The sequence below is a fragment of the Capra hircus genome, chromosome 1 (assembly GCF_001704415.2).
Source record: "Capra hircus breed San Clemente chromosome 1, ASM170441v1, whole genome shotgun sequence".
Classification (NCBI taxonomy): Eukaryota; Metazoa; Chordata; class Mammalia; order Artiodactyla; family Bovidae; genus Capra; species Capra hircus.
This window is the reverse complement of record NC_030808.1, coordinates 70,183,660-70,207,923: the sequence shown is the minus strand read 5'-3', so window position 1 is coordinate 70,207,923 and position 24,264 is coordinate 70,183,660. Positions and strand designations below refer to the sequence as shown.

General features: G+C 44.3%; 1 protein-coding gene across 4 annotated transcripts in view; it reads right to left on the bottom strand.

Moving 5' to 3' along the window:
- The window catches only part of RUBCN (RUN and cysteine rich domain containing beclin 1 interacting protein), a 52,127-nt gene continuing 33,395 nt past the window's right edge, over positions 5,533–24,264 (bottom strand). For all 4 annotated transcript variants that reach the window (XM_005675056.2, XM_005675055.2, XM_005675057.2 and 1 more), the window contains 10 exons: positions 24,124–24,228; positions 15,080–15,140; positions 14,084–14,216; positions 13,057–13,202; positions 12,413–12,477; positions 11,130–11,368; positions 10,543–10,604; positions 9,942–10,095; positions 8,518–8,611; positions 5,533–8,301 (listed from right to left, as the gene is read on the bottom strand). In XM_005675056.2, coding sequence (XP_005675113.1) covers positions 8,123–8,301; positions 8,518–8,611; positions 9,942–10,095; positions 10,543–10,604; positions 11,130–11,368; positions 12,413–12,477; positions 13,057–13,202; positions 14,084–14,216; positions 15,080–15,140; positions 24,124–24,228 — 1,238 coding nt within the window. In that variant the 3' untranslated portion in view covers positions 5,533–8,122. The remainder of the gene's footprint in view (positions 8,302–8,517; positions 8,612–9,941; positions 10,096–10,542; positions 10,605–11,129; positions 11,369–12,412; positions 12,478–13,056; positions 13,203–14,083; positions 14,217–15,079; positions 15,141–24,123; positions 24,229–24,264) is intronic.

Here is a 24,264-nt window from a genome sequence, read left to right as displayed (position 1 = left end):
TTTGGCCTGTGAAGATCTCAAGTCTAAGTTAAATATTGGGAAGAGAAGCTTAGGGCTTTCCAGGTGGCTCAGTGGTAAAGAATCCACCTGCCAATGCAGGAGATGTGGGTTTGATCCTTGGGTTAGGAAGATCCCCTGGAGGAGGGCATGGCAACCCACTCCAGTATTCTTGCCTGGAGAGCTACAGTCCATAAGGGCACAGAGAGTCAGACACGATTGAGCAACTAAGCATATAAAGATAAGCTTGAGAACTTGCTGAAAATCAAGTTTTGGCTTCCTGTGAATCACATCTAGTTTGTAACAATAAACAAAGAACCTCAGAACAAGTGAAAATGTTGTACTATAGCTATTTTTCTCTCTGGTTGGAAAACATTTGAATATTCTATCAAGTTCAGCAGTTTTTTGTATGTCTTCAGCATTCTTCTCTCAGCTTACCTTATAGACATAACAATTTTTAAATACCTAGTATATTTTTAGGGCATGTAAATATCATCATATCTCCTGGCAAGAAAAAGCCGGCAGTTTAATAATAAAGTGAGTGAAGGGCATTTGGAATGTTATCCACTCTGATAATGACTGTTGAACAAAACAAAACAGAAACAGTTGCAGACAAACTTGAGGGAGGAAAAGGGAGATGAAGACATTTTCATCACTTCAAGATTTGGGAAAGCAAACACTGTAGATATCTGCTGGCACAAGAAGAGGTAAGAGAGCTAAGAGGGGAGGTAATCAGACGCAAGGTCAGAACAATCCCATCCCCTGTCTCACAATGTCCTTCCCGTTGGTTCTTGTTCCCACTGACAGGCAGAGAGGGAAAACATTCAAAGACAGACTGTTTCCCCAGTGGTTCTCTCACTCTCCAGGAAGAGTCATGTCTATTTGTGTGAACCCAACTATTAGGAGTAGTTGAACCCACAGAACTTGTCTGTAGGAGAGTCCCCTGGGGATCTCTGATCTGGGGAAAACCAGCAGGGACACCTTAAAGACAAGTAGTGCAGAGAGACTCGAGAGCCCCAGGGTCAGCTGGCTTTATAATCATCTCAGCTTTGGATGAGTTCGGGCTCTTTGGTTGGAAGAAATCAGCCTGCTCCTGCTGGTAGTGAAGAGGTAGACAGAGAACAGTCATTACAGAGATCCATGTGGCAAAGGGGAAAACTGATCACGTTCATCTGACTATAGGACCCCAATGTGGGCTGACCCTGTTAGGGTCTCCTCTGTCTAAGACCTCAGCGTAGGTTCCTCTGGCTTAATTTGGAATGCCATGTGTGGCATCTTTGGGGATATCACTGGGATTTTGCAGAGGGAGTGCTGCTGAGCTAGGGGTGATTAAAGAGGACAGGAAAGACCACTGCTGCAGCAAAGCTGATCCTTGTCAGGAAAGATCCTTGGAGCGGCACTTTGTGTCTGCTTGCCTCAACATAGGACAGGCGATTCCTCACACTCATTCATTTCATTCAGTTACTTGTTTATTTGTTCTATTTGGGAAAATACTAAATAACAATATTGTGTGACAAGTGCTCTAACAGGAGGTTGAGAGAGAGTGCCAGGGGCTCACAGTGGGCGGGTAGAGTAGAATGCAGGCAGGGGACATTGATGTGGCTGAGCGAGTTCTCAATAGAGGACAGATGAAGGTGTAGTTCGGAAACAGCTAATAGTTCAGGGAATGGCAGGAGCTCAGGCTATGAAGCTGAAGTGTGATCATGGATTAAAGGTCCTTTATGTGCCAGCAGAAGAAACCAAACTTTACCTTGTGGGGAGAGAACTGTTGGTGAGTTTTAGGTAGGGGAGTAAGATCCCACAGTAAGGCTTTCTTCCTTCCCACCGCTCCAATCTCCTTATTCCCACCATGGAGGGCAATTGGCAATGTTTACCAAAATTACAAATGCACAAGTCTTTTGTGCCAGTCATTCCTCTTTGGAGAATTTACCTGACAGATACGCCTGCACCCAAGTGAATGACACAGAACCAGGTTTTTCACGGCAGCATCTTTTGCGTTAATAAAAGATTGGAAACAACTTCAATGTCTCTCAATAGCTAAATGGTTGAATCAATTATATTCTACTCATACAATGGATAATGTATGAGTGAGTGAGTGAAAGTTGCTCAGTCGTAACCCCCATGGATTCTAAAAACAGAATAAAGAAACTTTTACTGTAGTGATATAGGAAATTCTCTAAGATACACTGTTAGGGGGGAAAAAAAGCAAGGCACAGAAATGTGTATACAGTACGCTAGCTTTTAAAGAAGTGTGAAGAATTATATATATATAATTTGCTTGTATTTACATAAAGAAACCCTGTATGGATAAAAAGAAAAGTCACAAGTGACTATCAAAGGGGATAAGGCAGAAACTGGACATATGGCTACAGAAATGGGAGAGACTTCACTGTGTTCTTTTCTGTGGATTTTAACCATGTGAATGTATTATAAAAGTATATTTAAATATTATTAAGTGACCAAGAAAGGAGAGCGAGGGAGGGAAAGAAAGGTGGGGGTGGGGGTCCCTATCATTCCCTTTCCCCTCTGCAGGCTTCATTTCTGCTTTCGCGTTGCCAGAACTTTCTTTTGGTGAGCTCAGTGGCTAAGGGCTTCCAGTGGTTAAGGAAGCCCTTAACTTTTCTTTCAGACCTTGGTGTAGAGAGATCTATTGTTGGCATCTGGGCTGAATTTCTTTGTTTCGATTCTAAGTAGAGAAAGGCAGGGAGGTGAGGGGGAGAGAAGAGAAAGGTACCTTTTACTTTCCTCTCTTTCCCTCACTGCTGCTTAGTGCTGAAGCAGCTTTGTGCTCGCTGTGGAAACAAGGGTTTGCAGGAGAGGCCGGGAGTCTGGCTGTTCCCGCAGTGGGCTGGAGGAATGGGGAAATAAAGCCATTCAGGAACCACGGGCATCACTGTTTGAAAAGAAAACAGGTGAGAAATTGCAGAGGCTGAGAAAAGGATAGGACTTCCCTTGGGTTTGTTGCCTAATGATTACAGGTCACCTGTGCTGTGCTGTTCCAGACTTGAGTCTTAGAGGTCTGCTGTAGCTGCTCTCTCGGCAGGGGATGGTCACTAGTACTCCCAACATCCTAAGAAACTCCCAACCATGCAAGGCTTCTTTTAACCCAGGAACTCTCATCTCGCTGGTCTGGTGTTAAGTTTACCTCCAAAACCAGAGCACAGCTCTCTGCTTTCTGTTCCTCCCCCAGAAGCAGTTCACAGATCTGAGGAAGGCGAGGGTGTATGCCCAGCACACCCTCGTGTTCTCCACGCTCCTAGAATAGTAGCTGTAAGTAGATTCTCTTTCCTTTTTAATCACATTCATCTTTGATCTCACAATGGGAATGCCTGGGCCATCTGGCAGCTGCTTCACCAGTTTTATAAGCAGTTTGATATTGTGGAAATTAGAAGTGGGAGAGGACTCTGACTGGCAGAAGAGCCAGCAGGATATGGTGGGCATGGTGATCCCTTGCTCCCATCCTCTAAGTCAAACGTTCCAAGGAAAAAGGAATTTGGGCTGGGTCTCGCTGTAACCAGGGTGCCATAAAAATTAAGCCCTCTCTTTGTACCATTAGGGGGTAAAGTAAACCTACACACATTTGGGGCCACAGAAAATGATGAATAACATAGTGCCACAAAGGATGACTGCCTGGCTCACAGTTCCCCTTTGTGGTGTACCCCCAGTCCTCAAGAGGGAGTCCCCAACACAGGCTCAAGGGGTCTGCAAATTCTGCATTTGAGGTTCCAGAGCTGCTCCGGTCTCTGCCCTTTCTATTCTTGGTTGCTAACTTTCCTTGGATTCTGTAATGTATACAAATATTTTTCTAATATCTTGCCCTACCCACATCACCCACCCCCATTTTTTACTCCCTATTTTAAAATGTCAGAGTTAGAACAAAATATTTAGAATTTATCTTGTTTTTTAGAGGGTTTGGTGAGATGACAGTGACAACGGTATGTCATATTATAGTCTAGACGAACATAATTTCTTTCTCTCCCATCTCCCTGGGATATCCACAGATTCTACTCTTGTTTTGCTCTATTTTCTGCAAAAGTGGATGCTGATATTTTTAACCAGATCAGTCACTCCTCTGATTAAAACTCTTCAGTAACTTTCCAATGTTCTTAGAATAAAATGTAAAATCTTTGGTGCCCAATACAATAAAACCTGTAATTCTTAGTAGGTCCTTTTTGCAGTTCCTTGCCCAAACTCCTTCTATCTTAGGGCCATCATATATGCTAGTCCCAGTCTGGGGCACTTTTCTCACTACTCTGAGTCTCATTTTGGGGGTCTTGGTTAAAGCATCGCCTTCTCGGGGGCCTTAGTTCTCTTCAATCTAAATGAGGTCCCCTGGTTATGTTTTTTTTAACAGCATCTACGCTTTTCCTTGGAGAAGGCAATGGCAACCCACTCCAGTACTCTTGCCTGGAGAATCCCATGGATGGAGGAGCCTGGTAGGCTGCAGTCCATGGGGTCGCTAAGAGTCCGACACGACTGAGTGACTTCACTTTCACTTTTCACTTTCTTGCATTGGAGAAGGAAATGGCAACCCACCCCAGTGTTCTTGCCTGGAGAATCCCAGGGACAGGGGAGCCTGGTGGGCTGCCGTCTATGGGGTCGCACAGAGCTGGACACGACTGAAGCAACTTAGCAGCAGCAGCAGCACCCTTTTCCTTTACAGCTCTTATTACAGCTCATAATTACACATTCATTTTGGTAACTCTGGGCAATGTCTGTCTCCCCAACAAGACTCGACATGCCTGAAGAGGGAGGGCCTATATCTGTTTCAGTCCCTGTGACAACCCCTGAACCCAGTACAGAAATCAGCAAACAGTAGGTACCCACATATTTGATGGACGATTAAATAGGGAGAGACTGGCATGGCTGGAGAAGGTTGAGATTTAAGATAAGGGCCTGAATTTGTGTGCTAAGAAAAGGAATGAAATTTAAAGAGAAAAATCACCATAATGTGACAGCAGGTGGTGAGGAGACACTGCTTTCCTAGTCAGAATTGCCACCTGACTCAAAGAGAAGGAAATTAATTTTCAAACCAGGGTGACTAATGGTTAGGTTTGAGGAAATATGATATTTACGTTGCCTTTAGACATACTGGCTGGAGCTGACCAAAGGACACTGAAGGGGAAATGTTCAGAAAGCTGCAGGGTGTAACTGGAGCTCCAGCAGGCCAGCAGTATGAAAGAGAAACTCGGAGAGGGTTGTTCACAGAAGTGGGGACTGAAGCATCTAAGACAACTCAGACGCTGTGGAGAGGAAGATTTACCTCGCTTCAGGGGGCAGTTACACCAAGGCGACCGGTAGTGGGCACACCCCGTGCATTGTAAAGTGCTACAAAGTACTTTATACACAAAGACATAAACATCTAGAATGGTGAACTGATCTGCCCAAGGTCATGTGGCAAGTCAGTGACAAAGCATTCCAACCCACTTTTCCTGACTTGTAAGGTCCAGTGTTCTTTGCATAATAACAGAAATTTCCTGAATTTTTCGACATGTCCACTTCCTGATAGTCAAGATAGGCAAGTAAAAAGCAGAATTTCATCTCCTTAGTTTATTAAAGATGACAATGAAATGTTAGGCTGTGTATGAATTACAGCAAGTAGAAACTCAGTTTGGAACACGAGTTGTACACACACGAACATCTATTTAGACTCTTGCTCCTTTTATGTGAATTCAACAAAAGCTCTAAAGCCTTGGTAGAGTTAATAACAGCCTCATTTAAGTGGAAAACATCTGCCTTCCACTCTTCTGCTATGTCTTGAATCTTGTCTCCACCTTGCAAGCAAACTCTTTTTTCCCTTTATTTATAGAAAAGAACACATCTTCCCTCCTATTTCTCTCAGAAGGAACTCTCTTCAGTGCATTTGGAGCTTCTCCCCACAACAGCGGGGATTTTCAGATACTAATAAGTTGCAAAGTGCTTTCAAAACACCCCATCCTCTTTCCTCTCTCCCCCTACTCTCAAATAAATAAATAAATGGTATCTGGTGTCAGGGTCACTAAAATAGATATGCAACCTAGAGGGATAGGGTTGGGGAGCTGGAGAAAAAAAAGTGAAAACCCAGGAGCACATGAGATTGCTGAGGTCGGCTTTAGAAAGTGTCAGCGTCTTCCGTCCTTTCATCCTATGTTACATGAAACACGCACGACAGTAACAAGAGGACATCTCTCCTCCAGTGTAGCGCCTTGGAGTAAGGAGCTGGATTTTCAATTTAAACCAGAACTGGAAGTAGAGCTCATCATTTTCACAAACACCTTAGTCTGAATCTGAGGCCTAATTCTCAGCGAGACTAGAGTTTCACGTCATTCTGAAGCTCCTTGATGGACCAGGCAGTTTCTAGTCTGCCCTTCAACACTGGGCTGGGCTGGAGGCTTTGGCTTTCCCAGCTCCTCTGCCCCTGCCGTGAACTGAAGGGAAAACAGCCTCAGGGTCTTCCAGCCTGACAAGGCCTTCAGATCCCAAGTCTGAGGCAGAGGGACCAGTGCCAGACGTCAGCTTCTTCCCGCTCCCTCCTGTCCTGGGGGAGCCTCAGCTCTGTTACTTTACTGCCCCTACTACTTCCAGTGACACTCCTGGTTGCCTCTGACTCAGACACTCAGCAGCTTCCACCAACCACGTGCAACTTTCTGTTCAGCTTCCCGGGGCAGCACCCACAGCAGGTTTTTTCCTACTAGCAACCAACTATGGGAAGACAGGCACCCAGGAAGCAGTCAGTCCCAGAACTAAAATGCTGTGGGCTTTAGTTCACAGAGCTGCCAGCCCTTGGAGCTGTGACCCTGACCAGTGCTTTACATACTGGTCAGGAGCTACAGCAACTTAAAGAATGCCACAGACATATATACGGTCCCTTCAAAAACTTTTCCCATCAAAACACACATTAAAAAAGAGTGTGGGTGTGTGTTAAAATTAGTAATAAGGATGACTGCATATACTACCATCACGAGGCTAAAGAATTAAGTGCATAATTGGCATAAAGGTTCTCGTTATCATAAGAACACAGGAACATTCATGCTCACAGCCACAAACTATCAAGTCTTTTAACACCACTAATAGCAGGAAGCTTTCATCTCAACTTTGACAAAATAAACTAAGCTAGGAGCTCAGCCGCTGGGGAGGGTCCCAGCCCCACTGCAGGAGGGAACGGAGAGCATGGAGCTGGGCCAGGCTTCTACTCAGAACTGCAGTGACCTCCTGACAGGACAGAGTGGCAAGAGACTCATGGATGAGATGCTGGATGGGCTTCTGTCCTCACTTTAAGATGGCACCAGGGACTTGTCTGAGCTTGAGAGGTCACACCTGCACCAGAGCTATGTTGACTGAAAGGGACCTTATCACCCAAGAGGAGGCCAACAGCTCCTCTGACGAAACAAATGCTCCTTAAACAAGAGTTGTGGCCTCACTTATGCTTGAAATAGTCCTGGTCTAAGTATCAGTTCTGGTCTTTGTGTCAAGTCCCCCAGGGTAGATAAAGAAAGTCAGCCGGTGATATCATCTATGCCTAAATACAAGAAAGTTATGACTGCCTCTTCGACGTGTCTGAAGAGTCCAAGGTAGCAGTAACGCTGTTTTTATGGCCTCAGAAGCACCTATATAAGAATGCCCATGGCGCAGTCCCATTCTCTGATGCTTCTCCTCAGGGTCTGACCCTGTTCCAGGACTGGGAGAGAGAAAACTCCACCCTCCTGTTTCAGCAGCAAAGGAGAAGTGAGTTCACTGAGAAATGCCTGGCTCAGAAGCTCCAGAATTAAAACAAAATAAAACTGGAAATGATTCTTGAGATGCAGCTGAAACCAGATCTGGTCCAAGTGGAGAAGGCCATGGATGTCGGAAGAATTGGGTCTCATTGTTCATTCCCCTAACAGAGGCACTGGAAGCTTCACTTAGGGACCCATGTGTCAGCTCTGATGGAAATGCTTGGTACCTGCAAATTGTCACAACAGACTGGACCCCACCAACCTATATAAGATTGAATACACATGGACATTAGACAGATCATAAAAATTAATAATGATGATAAGTTAAAAAAAAAAAAGAAAAAACCAAGTGGGGAAAGTCCTTAGGAGGGTGGCTCAGTTCTGCACTATATGTGACCCTCGCCCCTAGAAAGAGCGCTTTCCGTGCTTTCTCAGGTGGTTTCCAGGTCGGTGGCCTCCAGGGCCAAGGCCTCGGTGGGTTCCTCCTCGTAGTCAGACATGTAGGACTCCAGGCTCTGCTTGGCCAACAGCTCCCTCCGGGCCTGCAGCCGCTCACAGCGGGGACAGCTCCCAGACTTGAAACAAGTTTTATGGTAGCATGCTTTACACTCTGTTCAGGTTGGGAAGGGGAGAGAGAAGAGAACAATCTGTGTCATCTCAGGCTGGAAGCAAGTCACTGCCAGGACCCTTCCTATAGCCACGGCTTAGTGTACCTGTGGTGAGACACAGGGAGCTGCTGAACCAAACCTAGCTTCTGTTAACAGGGGCAGCTGACGGGAAATTAATAAGCCCTGGGCTCTGTCCCATGCTGGGCACCAGCTCTCACCTTCACAGATCCGGCACTTGTGGAGCTCAAAGGGGAAGATGATGTCATCTTCATTCTGGCAGAACTCACAGATGAAGCCCTTGGCTTGGCAGAGCTGGGGAGGAAACAGACAGGCAGAAAAAGGAGGCAAAGTTCACCAGGAACTGGCCAAGAGGGTGAATACAAGAGGGGCGAGGAGCAAAATATAAACAAGACTTGAGGGGCTCCAAGGGCTTCCCCGGTGGCTCAGTGGTAAAGAATCCACCTGCAGTGCAGGAGACACAGAAGAAACGGGTTCAATCCCTGGGTCGTGAAGGTCCCCTGGAGGAGGGCATGGCAACCCACTCCAGTATTCTTGCTGGGAAAATCCCATGGGGTCTCAAAGAGTTGGATATGACTGGAGCAACTGAGCACACACGTGCGAGGGGCTCCAAAGTGTTCTCCAACCTTCAGGAAAGAGACTGGAGCTGGACTTAGCATGACAGCCAAACTGGGCCCAGGCTGGGTAGTGTCAGACAAAGTTTTAAGATGGAGACAAGAAAGGCACGAGTTTGAGAAACTCCAGCCACAAGAGTGGTTCTCAAAGGAGAGATGACAAGAAGGAAGGAATGGGGCCACAAAGGGCTTCCTAAAGTAACAATTCCAGTGTGGGTAATGATTTTATTTTGAAATGGGAACCACAACCAATTAAGATGAAATGTAAAGGCAAGGACAGTTTTCCAAAATAATATCCAGCCTTGGGCCAGGTTATAGTGAAGTCTTTCCAACTCCCCCTGCTACACAGGAGCTCTACATGTGCCCCATTTTAAGTTCTAATTCTGGGACTGTTGCAGCAACACAGCCTGGACATATTCTAAGACGGGGAATTCTAAAAATGGCATTTCTGCTATGTTGGATAGATCAGGAACAATAATAACTTGCATCTACAGAATATTTAAATTTACACAGTGGTGGTGGTGGTATAGTAGCGAAGTTGTGTCCGATTCTTGCCACCCCATGGACTGTAGCCCACCAGGCTCCTCTGCCCATGGCATGCTCCAAGCAAGAACACTGGAGTGAACTGCCATTCCCTTTGCCAGGGGATCTTCCTGTGGTGTTTCCTGTGGTCACAGTGACTGAAAATGCTAAGACAAGACCCTGTCCTCTGAGTCTAATCCAGGGTCCTCCTCCTACATCAGGGCAACTCTTTAGTGAAGGCCCACTTAGTCCTGTCCGTTTCCCAGGAGAAATGCCAACACCACATCCTCTTCTAGTTCTAGATTCCTTAGATCTGGGTGATTTAGCTGTTCATCAACCCTGGGGACAGCAAGCCTGTGCAGTTTCTCTCACAGTGTTAACAGGCCAACTCAACTTCCTGGAATTCAACAGCATGAACCCTGGACCCACGCTCCTCTTCACATCCCTAAGTAAGGGCCCTGCAGCGTGCTAGAGCAAGAGTTTCTTACCACACATCGCTCTACATGGGCAGCCCCTGCCCTGGTGAGCTCAGCAAGCCGGGGCCCCAGCTCCCCCTTCCTGGTGGCAGTCAGGTCATTCAGTGAGTACAGGTGGAGATCCTCCGTCAGGTGGCCTGGAACGGTGTCAAAGGCATCCAGAAGCCTGCAGGAAATGAGGGGAAGTGGGCAGAGGCAGAGAATGAATGCTTTGTGTGGCCCATCAGAGAAGAAGGATTTCTATCCAGAAGCTGGTTAGGGATGAGAAGGGTCCTAGAAATAATGAAGGTGGGCAACACCCAGCCCACCCAGGCTACCCCAACCCTCCCTACAACCAGGCATCTGGAGGGTGAAGTGACTTCTACGCCCTTCTGCAGAGTGACTCGCGTCAGCTTGCCAAGAGTGGTGGGCTGACCCTGGATGGAATAACCAGAGTACCCCTTCCAGAGAGAAGGATACGTAGTTACTGCTGTAGTTCTTGTTTACTATTTCTAGAATTTTCTGCATGATCCCCCTACTCTTCTGCTTTACATAACAAGTGCCAACTGCTGGGACACGTTTCTTCCAGAGACACTGACTGAGCCAGAGGTCTGTGGCCTCCATCAAGACTTACTCTTTGGCCAGTCGGCAGGTCTTGAACATGTTCTTCATGTGACAGAGCTGGATCCGCAGCAGCTGAAGAGAAGGGCATTGTGGGGGTGGGTGGAGGGGTCAGAGGGGGTATGAAGGAGAGGGAAACAACCATCAGAAAGAGATTGCCTTTAAACCCTGCAGGTCTAGAAGGCTTGCATGCAGTAACCAGTGCCAGGCCTTTCTCCATACCTTTAACTCAACAATATGCTTCAAAATGACCCCCACTCAGGGAAGGCCCTTTGCTAGGTCTGCCCAAATCACATACACAGCTGGGAGCCGCTGAAAAATCCAGAATCCAAACTTTTGGCCTGACACCCTCTTCTCTGTTCACTTATTTTCAGTGAAGGGGAGAAATCCTGCTTTTGCCATCGAGTGCTAACTCTAGAGCTGCCTCGCCAGGTTTGAGACTAGCTACACACTCTGGAAATGGCAAGAGAAAGTGCATAGAGCGAGCGAGAATGATAAGATGGTTATAGCTCTGCATGACAACAGAGAGGACTGTGGTGATCTTGGGAAACCGCTATGAACACGGGGTAATCTAAGCCGTGACCTTTCCGAGGGTCTCACCCGGACGTGATTGAGCAGCTTGACCTTCCTATAGAGGGCACTGTTGATGTCCTGCACATTGAAGAGAGGGTCGTTCCAGATCTTAATGAGCAGGTCCTTGGAGAAATTGCTGACGTAGTACTTGCTGAAATCCCACTTGCGCAGAACGCGGCTGGGGATAACCATCTGGGCATTCTCGTGGCAGCACTGACAGAAGTACTTGCCCAAGTACTCACAGTACCGCAGCCGCTTGATGTAATCTGAAAAAACAGAAGGTCAACAGGTCAGAGGCAGCTTTCCCAACTATAAGCTGGTGAGGTAGCCTTGCTGTTCCTTTTGAATTAGAAGGAGGGCTGGTCAGTGGACTCCAACCACCTCTGTCTGAGTTCCCAAAGCCGGGAGAAACCCATACAGTGAGGCCTGTGGTTTCTGTGTCCCAGACTGGAAGCCACTGAGGAAACGAACGCTGCCAAGTTGGGAAGATCCAGTCTCCAAGAACCTGGCTGGGAGTACAGTAAGTCCCCTACATACAAACGAGTTCCATTCTGAGAGCATGTTCGTTAAGTCCAGCTTGTTCATAAGCCCAACAAAGTTAGCCAAGGTATCCAACTAACACAATCAGCTATATACTGCTGCTTTTATGCTTGCTCTGGACATCCTGGGCTTGAAGCAAAGACACTGTACTACTGTACTCTATACAGCTGTTGTTGTTGAGTCACTCAGTCACATCCAACTCTTTGTGACCCCATTCACTTAGTCCACCAGGCTCCTCTGTCCATGGGATTTCCCAGGCAAGAATACTGGACCGAGCTGCCATTCCCTTCTCCAGGGGATCTTCCCAACCCAAGGATCAAGGCCACGTCCCCTGTGTTGGCAGTCAGATTCTTTACTGCTGAGGCAGCAGGGAAACTCACTCTATACAGCACTGAACAGTAAAGCACACAAAAGCACAGCCACTTGTAGAGGATGCACGCCTGTGACAACGTACACCAGACACGTGGACTTCCGTGCTTGGACATGTGAACTTGTGTTCACACCTTTGAAAGTCCACAACTCAAAGGCTTCTATGTAGGGCACTTACTGTAGACAATTTTCTCTGGGAATGGGCTTCTAGAAACCATTTTCCTCTGATTACCAGTGTTCTTGCCTGGTCCCACCCCTTCCCTCTTCCAGGCCCCTTCTTTTCCTTTCCCCCGTTCGGTGCTGTTAGCTCCTCTTACTGCCCCTCTGACCAGCTCCCTTGACCATGTGTGTGAGAGAGTGAAGCCCCTGGAGGGGGCATGAAGGTCAGAGAAGACACTCACCAGGATCAGTCCGGATGCCGCAACCTGCGCAGCGGTAGTTCTGCTTGGCCACGGCAATTTTCCTCCTGAAGGAAGGGGAAGGAAAGGGGCTTCAGATACCAGCTTTATGAGGCCTCTGTGATGTACAGGGTGAGGACACAAACACAGGTCTCCCGGAAGCTGGGAAGGGAGGGGAATTCACCTATTTGTTTTTAAGAGTTGGACAAAACAAGCCTATTGGGAGAGCCCATTCAAAGCAAGGATGGCAAGGTTAGAATTTAGGCCTAGGCAGTGACTCTCCCCAATAATGAGCCACACTTTCTGTACAAATATAAGAAATGACAAATAAAGAGGAGAGAAAAGGAAAGAAAAGCATCCCTCCCTCTTAAGAGGGAGGGGGAAGAAAACAGCTCATAAAACTATTGGGAGGAAGGCAACAGGTTGGGAGACCAGTGATAAACGACCTCTTTTCCAGTTAGCTCTGGGAAAGAATGGGAGGTCTAAGAGTAAAACTTCCAGACAAGAAGGATAATCCTCTCCCTCGGCCTTTTAGAAGCTGTGTGGGAGGTACAGCTGCAGGTAGAGAGAAGAGGGTAAGGAGACAGTTCTGACAACCCACAGAGAAAGTATCTGTTTTCCAAAGGGCACAGCCCCTGACAACTCACGTTGGGGCTGGATGAACATTAAAAATTATCTGTGGCCGGGGTGGCGCCCACTCCAGGTTGCCGCGAACGCGGATACGCAGCTTGTAGATGTCAGCATGCTGCCCATCATCTGGGGAGATGGGCAGTGAGTCAGGGATGGGCAGGAGCTGCAGGAGTAAAGCACAGGGTGATCTTCCATGGACAGTCTGGGGAATACATTCACTTGACCCTTCTGACCACAACAGAAACATAATTAATGAAAGACTTCTCAGAAACACCTAAGCAAGGGCTTCATGGAACCTTGGCCTCAAAATAAATAAGGGACCAGGCTATTAGAAGTGAGGGCCTTGGGTTTCAAGAATCTAAAGGAATGGAAACAGCACCCCAGTTGGTGGCGCCTCTCGCTAACGCTGTCCCTGAGCCCACCCTGGGCCTCTTGGTGCACCAGGGTGTGTCATGCCTTACTCAACTGTAGAGCAAAGAAGAACCTTTTTTCAGTTCTTTCAGATACTCTTCCAGGGTCTCAAGGTGGTCACAGCTAAGGTGTGCTGCCCCCGATCTAGTGAGCAGTCGTGTGGGGTAACGACAGGGAAGGAGCTGCCACCTACATGCATAGGCATGTAGGTAGGCATACACATGAGTTAAGTCGCTTCAGTCATGTCTTGGGTCTTTAAGACCCTATGGACTGCAGCCCGCCAGGCTCCTCTGTCCATGGAATTCTCTAGGTAAGAATACTGGAGTGGGTTGCCATGCCCTCCTCCAGGGGATCTTCCTGACCCAGGGATCGAACCTGTGTCTCTTATGTCTTCTTTACTGGCAGGTGGGTTCTTTACCCCTAGTGCCACCCTGGGAAGCCCAAGACAAGCATGCACAAACGCCTTCATTTATTCATTCCACACATTTGCAGTGAAAGGCTTCTACGAGTCAGGAAGGAAACAAGTACATTCATGCTAAACAGTGGATGTATGACAAAGAAGAACAATATCAGGAAGGCTCACAGCCTCCTGGGGCTGGGCGGTGGGTAGAGAAGTAGAGCTGAAGAACCTACCTTCTGAGGGGCATCGTGCTCTGGAACGAGCCACTCCAGCTCCGAGGCGGCGGGGAGCTGCATCCCCTCAAACTGCTTCAGGAGCCCCATGGCCACTGCCTCAGCAGACGTGGAGTGCAGGAAGCAGTGGGAGCTGAAGTGGAGAGAGTCAAGGGAGGCTGAACGACAGGAGGATAGGAGCCCTCCCTTTAGGACCCGACAACTTACACAGTGATTTCCAGGCTGAGAGAACACTCACAGCCACCCCAGGCCACAAAGCTTTCTTTCTCATCATTTTCAGACTTGTGTGTACAGTGGAAAACACAATGGTCCACACAGAGTTCTAAGACTTGGGCTCAGGTACCATTTACTAGCATTCATGACAATGCTGGTCAAGAATTCTGTGTCAAATCCTTTCTCTAAACTTTTGTTTTTTGGAGGCCATACCACACGGCATGTGGGATCTTAGTTTCCTGGCCAGGGATCAAACCCATGCCCTCTGCATTGGAAGCGTGGAGTCTTAACCACTAGACCTCCAGGGAAGCCCTAAACTTCAATTTCTTTAACTGCAAAATGGGAATGACAACACCTGTTTACAAAGTTGAGCGAGTCAAACTGCTCTGTGGACTCTAAAGACTATTGCTGCTCCCATGTGAGCTTCTATCTCCTCTAGCTGAGTCTACTATGGGGAACCTGTTCAGACAATCTGATTTCATAGTCAGAAATCCTGATCACTGTTCTCTCGTTTAAGATCTCATCTTCTCGGGGTCTCTGATATAATCAGACTTATCAGAGAAGGAATAATCCACATTGAAAGCTTCGCTTCCACCAGAGCCCACCCTGTTTGAACCCACAGTCTTCTCTCTCTTTCCCTGGCTCACCACCACCAGGTAGGCTGGCCACATTAACCTTGCCTCTTTGTGGATTCAGATGGCGCCACTCCATCCATATGCCAAGAACTGGGTTTATTTCTCCACATATCCCAAAGCTGTATTTAAAAAAAAGAAAACTACTTACAAGGACTGAGAGGAAATGAAGGATTTGCTGTTGGAGGGCGTGCTCCTTCTGATGTCAGAATCTAAATGGAAACAACAGTTAAGGGGGACAGGAAATAGAAAGGGAGGAGGTAAGGATAATAATGGACACTAGTCCAAGCTACTGCCAGCTAAGCACTCAGGGCGGCACCAAGGTGCCACATTCTATGCAGGATAAGGAGCAGAGTCCAGGTGAAGGTCTACATACGATTTATAGTTTGACTCTGTTCAGGTCACTCTGTTCTGTTCACCGGGCTGAATTAGTGACATTACACACAGCATAGAGAAGGTCAAAGTGGCTACAAATCCAGGTGGAAACACAAACTCTGACTTGGTTTAAAGCAGTGAAGGAAAAAAATGAAGCATTCTAAAGGCAAGCAGGGACATACTCTGTACCAAGCAGCGACAAATTACTCTAATTTCTCTCTCATCGTCTAAACCTCAAGCCCTCTTAAACGATAAACTCTCAGAAGTAAGAACTCTATCGAATCAGTACCCAGCACAGAATTTAGATCATAGAGGTTACTCATTAAATGTACTTGGAATTGAAACTTTGCTTCTAACATGTGACTGCTATTGGTATCACCCCTGAATGTGAGAAGTCTTCCACGTCTTTAACAAAGTTTCATGGAAAGACTCCCTTCCTTTCTGGTGGCACAGGGAAGAAAAGAACTTTCCTATGGCTTGGCAACTCCCTGGAGATGCCTGGTAAACAACGTATTTTCATGGAACTATTCAACATGATCTTTATTATAGAACTTGCAAACACAGTCATGGGAAACTATGGCAGACTTTCCAAAGCCTATTTACAGTAAAGAATTTTGAAGAGGGTTTCTAATAATGATATGATTGAATCTCTAGAGATCTCATCTACCCAAATAATTTTAATAGAAAGAAGAAAATATAGCATTCATGTTCAAGAAAGGCAGACAGAGCCTGTTCAAGTCATGGAAATAGGACTATTCTGATAAGTCTCATCCCTCACTTCCTTTGATGCCTCATGAAAAGACCTTTTCCTAATTAAACCTAAACAATGACCAATCTACTGCATTTAAGCCCCTAAATAGAGCACCAGGCTTAAATGACATTACTCTGCACTTGGCCATGAGTTGCTCAATTGTTCTTCATGTTTCCTCTGTACACATATATATTTGTATGGATCACTAGATTATAATATCTCCTTGTGAGGAAATGAGATCATGTCTGATTGTTCTGTTTAGCCCCCAAATACTTAATACAGTGCTCTGTATACAAGCATATATTCAAACAGTATTCCTGGCCTTGAGGGCCAGGCTTCAAAGCTATAAGTACAAGAGAGGAAAACTGAAACTTCTCAGCTTTCATATGCTCTTTAAGCATAGAAAAACTTAAGACAGCAACAAAATCTTTGACTAGTAAATAATAAATCCTATTTTATTTAAGAAGTTCATGTATATCATATACTCTGAATTTGCACCACCCAAATCCACTTCCCAAGATACTGCTAGTCTGTATTCCATTCTAAATAGTGCTGTATTTCATTCCAAATAAAGCCCAAGAATACTGGAGTGGGTAGCCTATCCCTTCTCCAGAAGATCTTCCCGACCCAGAAATCAAACCAGGGTCTCCTGGACTGCAGGCAGATTCTTTACCAACTGAGCTATCAAGAAAGCCCTCTAAATGGTGCTATTGGAGGGAAAAAAATTCTAGGTAATAGCAGACCTCGATAGACCACTGGGTTTGCAATGCTGATCTGAGTAACACTAAACTGCCTTGGATTGTACATAAGTTTTGCCTTGTCCTTAAAACCCTCAAAGAGCTTTGTATATGATAGGTTTTCAAAAAATATTTCCTAAATAATTGGCTCAAAGCAAAAAGCAAATTTCAGCCTGTTTAGGATAGAAAAGGAAAAAGAGGAGAAAATCTTAGATATTCTTGAGTAAAGAGCTAACAGTTATTACTGAGGGCCAGGCTACTAAAGAAAACATGGCATGCCAGAGAGGAGAGGTGGTGGACAATTCAAGGTTGCTGAAAACCACTGTCTTCATAAAAGCTCTTTAGCACTTCTTCATCCTCACATTCTTTGAGAGGAAAAAAAGTCTTTGGAAAATAAAGTTAAGTCATACTTTATCCTGTTTCTTCATTTTTACCAGAGGTACAGTAACATCCTAGCTAATCATGAATATTTCCAAGAGTGCAGAAGGTTACACAAGTTTGGAAGTGAGGATATTACCCCAAGAGTGGAGAGAGAGAGGCAGTGCCTGATACCAAAGGGACATCACACCTGTCTCTCGTCAGTGCCATGAAAGCCTTGAGGATACTAGGCCTCTGCTGTATCCTGCTCACTCTCCAGTCAGTTCAAGCAGACCATTAGCTTAGTGTGGTTGGAACACTAGCTGAAGATCTGGGTAAACGTAGATCAGGGTCTAAGATAATTAAGGAGTAAAGAGAGAAAAGAAAGCTACTCAACTGAATGAGTTAAACGTACCCCAAATGAGAGCACTTTAGAAAGAAGTCTGAGAAGCTCTCCTTCCAAATGGGAGTTTGGAAGTGAGGATATGAATTATGAAAAATTTTATCAATTATTTAAGGAGAATTGATCAATTCTTTAATGATTTCAAGCATTTCTGATGCTTTAGATAGGATAAAGCTATTATTATGGACTGGGTAAGTTAAATGATATAAAAACAAACAACAAGATAACAACAAGTTATTAGAAGAATTTTTGTATGTCCAGACATGGGCATTGGAATGATCAGGGAAGAACTGGTTAAAATCCTGTACCCTAGTAAAATCTGCATATTTTTAAATAAAACAAGCAAGGCACAAGAAGAGAGTCAACTTCAGAACTTACTGGCCAATCTGATGGTGGGTTTCAACCTGTTTTCCCTTCAGCAGATAGGGGGATACCCAACATTCAGAAATCCAACTCTAATGAATTTTCTGCAACTGCTGATTCAAGAGGAAACACTTTAAAATGGAGAACTACAATTACTCTTGTCTTAGAAGGAGAAAAAACATTATTAAAAGAGGGAGGGTAGGGAGGAGCAACCGATTACCTTGAATTGGATATAATTTTTAAACTTGCCAAAAATATAGTTCATGAACTTTCTTCATTATATATTGTGACAATTATCAATTTATTGCCTTTCGGCTCCAAACCTGCCCTTCTTTTTGTCTGCTCTGTGATAATGGAGTTGGACTTGAAAACATCCATCTTTTGCCAGCTGGCACACTGTTAAGCTTTGCCAGCAGAGGGCACTGGAGAAACACTAGAGGAGGAAGGGGATTCTCTCGCTGCTTCTGGTATGCTCCCCTAAGCAGACTCTTATAGTGCAAGCGACTCCCCAGGGTAAGCATGGCCTCAGAAGGCTGTGCAGCAGAGTGCCACTGGTGGTATTTTTCATAAATGGCTTTCCTTGCACCTCCTGGGAAAGCTTCAGAGCAGGTGCTGCAGGCCTGGTACCTCCCATGAACCACTTCCCCTTCCCCCAACACCCCTTGAGTTCTGAGGAACAACACTCCCTGGGGGCAGCCTCCCCCAGCACCCCAGAGAATGGTTTCCTGGTGAGGGCTGTTGGCATGGCAGCTTTCATGAACAACATCACTTGACACTCTCAGGGCAGCTCTGCAGCTTCAGAGAACTTCTCCACCATCCAGTGAGCAAGGAGGCCTGGACCTCAGCCTTAGGGGTATGGCTCTCTTCTACATTCCCTCCCTGTGGCCTCTACTTCGGCCCTAGAGATGGTGACTACTGCTTATATCTGCTATTCCTGTATTCTCTAGAGTTCTCTTTACTCCTTATGAGCCAGTCTCCCATTACTTCAATCCCCCACTAGAGTTAATGATTCTTTATATTAAATTTTCCCTATTCAAATTGTCATGTGGTGTCTGTCTCCTGAATGGACCCTGACTAGGTACATCTACACGGAAGACTGAAATTTTAGAAAAAGGAAGATTAAAGAAGAACTGATGAAGTTGCAGTGGAAAAGGAAGAAGGAAGGAAAAAACGGAACTTCAAAACCTGAAAAACCAAAGAAATTGAGAAAATTGCCTAGGATCAGGAGCCTGTGAAAGATACTGTATCAATTTGGCAGATACCATCAGAAGAAACACATGAAGTTCAAGAAGCCAGACACAAAAGATCACATACTGTATGACTGCATTTATACAAAATGTCCAGAAAAGGCAACTCTATAGAGATAGATTAGTGGTGGACTGGGGCTTGGGGTGCAAATGTAAATTAACTATAAATGGTAAATTAACTATAAATGGGCATGAGAGGGATCTTACTGAGGATGATGGAAATGTTCTAAAACTAGAATACAGTGGTGGCTGACAACTTGGTACATTTACTAAAACTTGGTGAGTTGTACACTTAAAGTGAGTGGATTTTGATATGTAATTATTCCTTAGTAAGATTGTTTTTAAAAAATGGAATAGATGTTAATGAATACAAAGCTTTCTATGAATAAGCTTTCTATGATTACAGGTTTATATCCACTTTGCTGCAAGGAAGAAGTAACCTTCAAATCTATTTCCTTCACAAACACTTCTGGCTCCATAAGGTCTACTTGCTGAAACAGGATCTAAGAAAGTGATCATTTTAATCAAAGTATTATAATTATGCAGAGTATTTACCATAGATGATGTCTACAGTATGGTGCTTAAGTAACCTTCCTTTGATAGAATCCAAAGAGACCCTTCAATAGCATATATTACCCAAGGTGATCAAAAAGAAACCTCTAGACATGATCAGAAAGACTGCTAATGAGAACTATACTGACACTTTTTAGAAAGACTTTTGTACTAGTGATAAACTTGCTTAAAGATCAGAAACAAATAAGAAAGAACAGAAAGCAATAAGGAAACCTAGAGCAGAGAAAAACAAACTGCAAATTATGCTTTCATAATTGGGAATCTGTGTGTAGAAAGTTAAATCACTACTTTGGAGACACTTGCTTTCCCACCAAGCCCTCAAAATATGTGGGATGGTGAGTCACAAGAAAAAGTAGTATTTTAGTTGAAAAATATTTCATATTCTTGGTTTATAAAAAATACTTTAAAGCACCCAAAATGGGGGAAGAAAGAATGCTAGGAAGACCAAATAAAAGTATGCTTTCTGGCTAAAGCAGATTGAATATGCTCTAATTAAGAAGTAGCTGACAGTCAGTAAATGCACATGCAAAGGACTTTGGTTGTGAACATATCAGAAACCACTTTTTTTGTTTGATTTTTGGTTCTTTTGTCACCCGGCATGTGGGGTCCTAGTTCCCCAACCAGGGATTGAAACCATGTGAAATCTTAACCACTTGACCACCAGGGAAGTCCCAGAAACCAGTTTAAAAGTGAGTTAGGGGAATTCCCTAGCAGTCCAGTGGTTAGGACTCAGAATTTTCACTGCCAGGGCTTAAGTGCAATCCCTGTCAGGTAACTAAGATGCCATAAGCCACAAGGCGTGGCCAAAAAAAAAAAAAAAAAAGTGACTTAGGATTGTTACTTCTCAAGTAAGACTATGTTAGAATAAATTGTAACAGTTTAGAAGTAAAAGGTACCTAATTACTTTTATTTCTCTAAATCTTAATTTAATCTTATACATATGATTATTTCAAACTCAAGTGGCTGACAATATTAAACTGCTAATTAAAATTTAAAATTAATAAAATAATTAACTGTTAATTAAATTAATAAAAGCCTGAATTTTGTTGTTTGTGTGTTTTAAAGCCACTTTGAACAGACAAGTGCTACTTGTTTTCGGTTAACCCCATCTACAGAAAGTCTACTTGTTTGGATCATAAGGCAGTTACTAAGACCAAACATTTGCAGCAATAAGTCCTAATTGTAAACAAAGTACCGGAAGAGGTAGACTTCTGAAAGCTGGCTCTGCAAATTCAAAACTCTGAAGACTGGCAGCTTCTTCTATACCATTCTATCTGACTTTTGCTGTCTAAATGTGTGTCAGTAACTTAGCTCTAGGTTTGAATTATAATTTCTTCACCTGACCACTTCTTTCTACACTGTCCATTACCTCCATCAGCCACAATGACCTTTAATCTAAAAGAATCTCTATAGAGAAGGATCAATAAGGACAATCTCAGAGAGGAAGACTGCTAGAGTCATATGAGGAAGAAGAAAAGGGACAAATAAACTTATTTATAAAACAGAAACAGAATCACAGATGTAGAAAACAAACTTATGGTAACTGGGAGGAAAGGGGTAGAGGGATTACCTGGGAGGTTGAGACTGACATATATACAGTACTATATATAAAACAGATAACTAATAAGGCCCTATTGCACAGCACAGGGAACTCAGTATTCTGTAATAACCTATATGGGAAAACAATCTAAAAAAGAGTGGCTATTGTATATGTATAGCTGATTCACTCTGCTGTACAGCAGAAACTAACACAATGCTTTTAAATCAACTATACTCCAATAAAGGAGAAGGCAATGGCACCCCACTCCAGTATTCTTGCCTAGAAAATCCCATGGGCGGAGGAGCCTGCTAGGCTGCAGTCCATGGGGTCACTAAGAGTTGGAATTGAGTGACTTCACTTTCACTTTTCACTTTCATACACTGGAGAAGGAAATGGCAACCCACTCCAGTGTTCTTGCCTGGAGAATCTCAGGGATGGGGGAGCCTGGTGGGCTGTTGTCTATGGGGTCGCACATACAACTGAAGTGACTTAGCAGCAGCAGCAGCATACTCCAATAAAAATTAAAGAAAAAGAAAAGAAGTGAATCATTCCTGGTTGGCTTAAGTTCAGTTTTCCCCAGACAGTTCTCTATACCTTTTGGTTCTCATAACACTGACAAGTCACAGGTATGTACAAAAGCTGGTGCAAACACTCACATACATGCATGTATGAGCATACCCACGCTTCTAACACAGGCTACCTGAAAACAGCAAGGCCACTGACACTAAGAGTCCATTCTTTGACATGTGAGTCAGGTTAGATCCTTCACTACCATCTGTGTAATAATGATTATAAAAGGGGGCCCTTTAGTATTCAGATAGGAAGTAAATCGATGAGAATGACAGTTCTGTACCACATGTTCCTGGAATCAGGACTTGGCTTTTGCTCCAAATGCTAGCTGACACTGTTTTTAGAAATCTATATCCACAGTTAGGCTATATATATATATATAAATTGTTATATATTATATTGTTATTATTGTTGTTATATACTATAAACATATATTATATATATATTATATATACACACATTAGTCTCTGTTCAGTTTCTGGCATAGAGCTCTTAGAAACTTTGAAATTTCCTAAGTGATAGGAATGTCTATTATTCATAATGAGCCCTTTTCCATTAAATCTGAGTTTAAGTTAATCAGATGACTCATGGGGCCACCCAGACAACTTCAGGAAGGTGCTGGTTGCCAGAAGAAAAAGGTAATTAGAAGATTAGAACTTTTAGCCCCACCTCAGGATCTCAGTCACCAATGGCCAATGACTTAATCAGTCATGCTTGCTTAATGAACCTTGATAATGATGAGGTTTGGGAGAGCTTCCTGGTTGGTGAACAGGTACTGGGAGAGTGGCACACCCTGACTCCATGGAGACAGAGGTTCCTGAGCTGAGGACACTTTGGGACCTTGCCCTGTGAACGTCCTCTTCACGTGACTACTCATTTGTATCCTTTATAATAAACTATAATTTTAGAGTGCTTCCCCGAGTTATTTGAGTCATTCTACTGAATTATCAAAACTGAGTGGGGAGTTGTAGGAACCCTTGGGTTTGCAGTTGGTCACAGAGAAGTACAGGCAGCCTGGTGACCCTACTGGTAGCTAGCATCTAAAGATGGAGCCGTCCCATGGGATTGAACCCTAGATCTGTGGGCTCTTTGCTAACTCCAGGAATTAGTGTCACAACTGAAATGTAGGCCATTAAGTTGGTATACAGAGAACTGGAGAATTGTTGGAAAACCACATACCAAAAAAAAGTTTTAAGTGACTATCTATTATTGTTATAAAGAGAAATCAGAGGCATTAAGGAGAACAAAGAAGGAAGACTTCCCAAAGACCTGGAAAAATATATGTAAAAACTGTATTTCTGAATGGGGAAGAAACCACATCTGGAGCTGAATGGGTTCTCAAAATTGGTATAAACAGGAAGTCGGAGCCTCACGCAATAAAAGATCTATTCATCATCATGTTACAATGGAGATCTACAGACACAATTCACCTCTATAAGAAAATTACTCTTGGTTCCAGTCATAGGCAGAGAAGGCAATGGCACTCTACTCCAGTACTCCTGCCTGGAAAATCCCATGGACGGAGAAACCTAGAAGGCTGCAGTCCATGGGGAGGGTGAGAGCTTATGTCCCTGAACTGTTTGATTTTCTGTTTGTTCATTTGTTGGTCGCACTGATAGGAAGATGAAAAAATTTATTATTTTCAGTATGGATTAACCCACGAATCATGGGTCAATCTGATTTAACACAACTGCCTTTCCAGATAAGAGCCCTCCCCCTTCTCTAAGCAGAAGCTCATAAGAATCTGTGATTCTGCTATGCAAATTAGCGTGACCAGGACAGAAAATAAAGCTCTACTTTGAAAAAAAAAAAAAACTTGACATTTTCCCTCCATTTTGCTTTTTCCCTGCCAGGGGCTCTTTTTTCCCTTTTCTCTTATGATTATAATAAAGCTCCTTTTCAATACTTCAAAACAATTTCATTTGTATTATGGGGCACAAGAGAATAGGATTCTAATTTCACGTAGGTGTGGGCCAGCTTTGGACTGCTAGGAGGAGGAATTAGAGCAAGAGTCTGAGATGAAAGTGCAATTGAGGAAGAAACTCCAGGGTGACATCAACAGCCAGCCCACTCCACTGGAACACTTTCTTTCAGTGTTCTTTTCTGCTTAAATGTTAAACAGGTTTTGTGTTTTTAATAAGAGAAGTTATCCCTACAACAGCTGACAACATTCCATAATGAACCATACTGAAGACTCCCTATTTAGAGAAAGCTTCTCGGTCTATGATTCCAAACTGAAAGAGTTAATGAAAGCTCCCTTGCAAAGTGTTAAATCATACCTTGGATTTCAAATTCATCAACCTCATCATCGGCAGAGCCAGAGTCAGAGAACTGTGCTGAATCACGTGAACTGAACTGGGAGCTGCTGGAAGTGAGCCGAAAGCCTGTTAACGTTAAAAAAAAAAAAAAAAAAAACCACA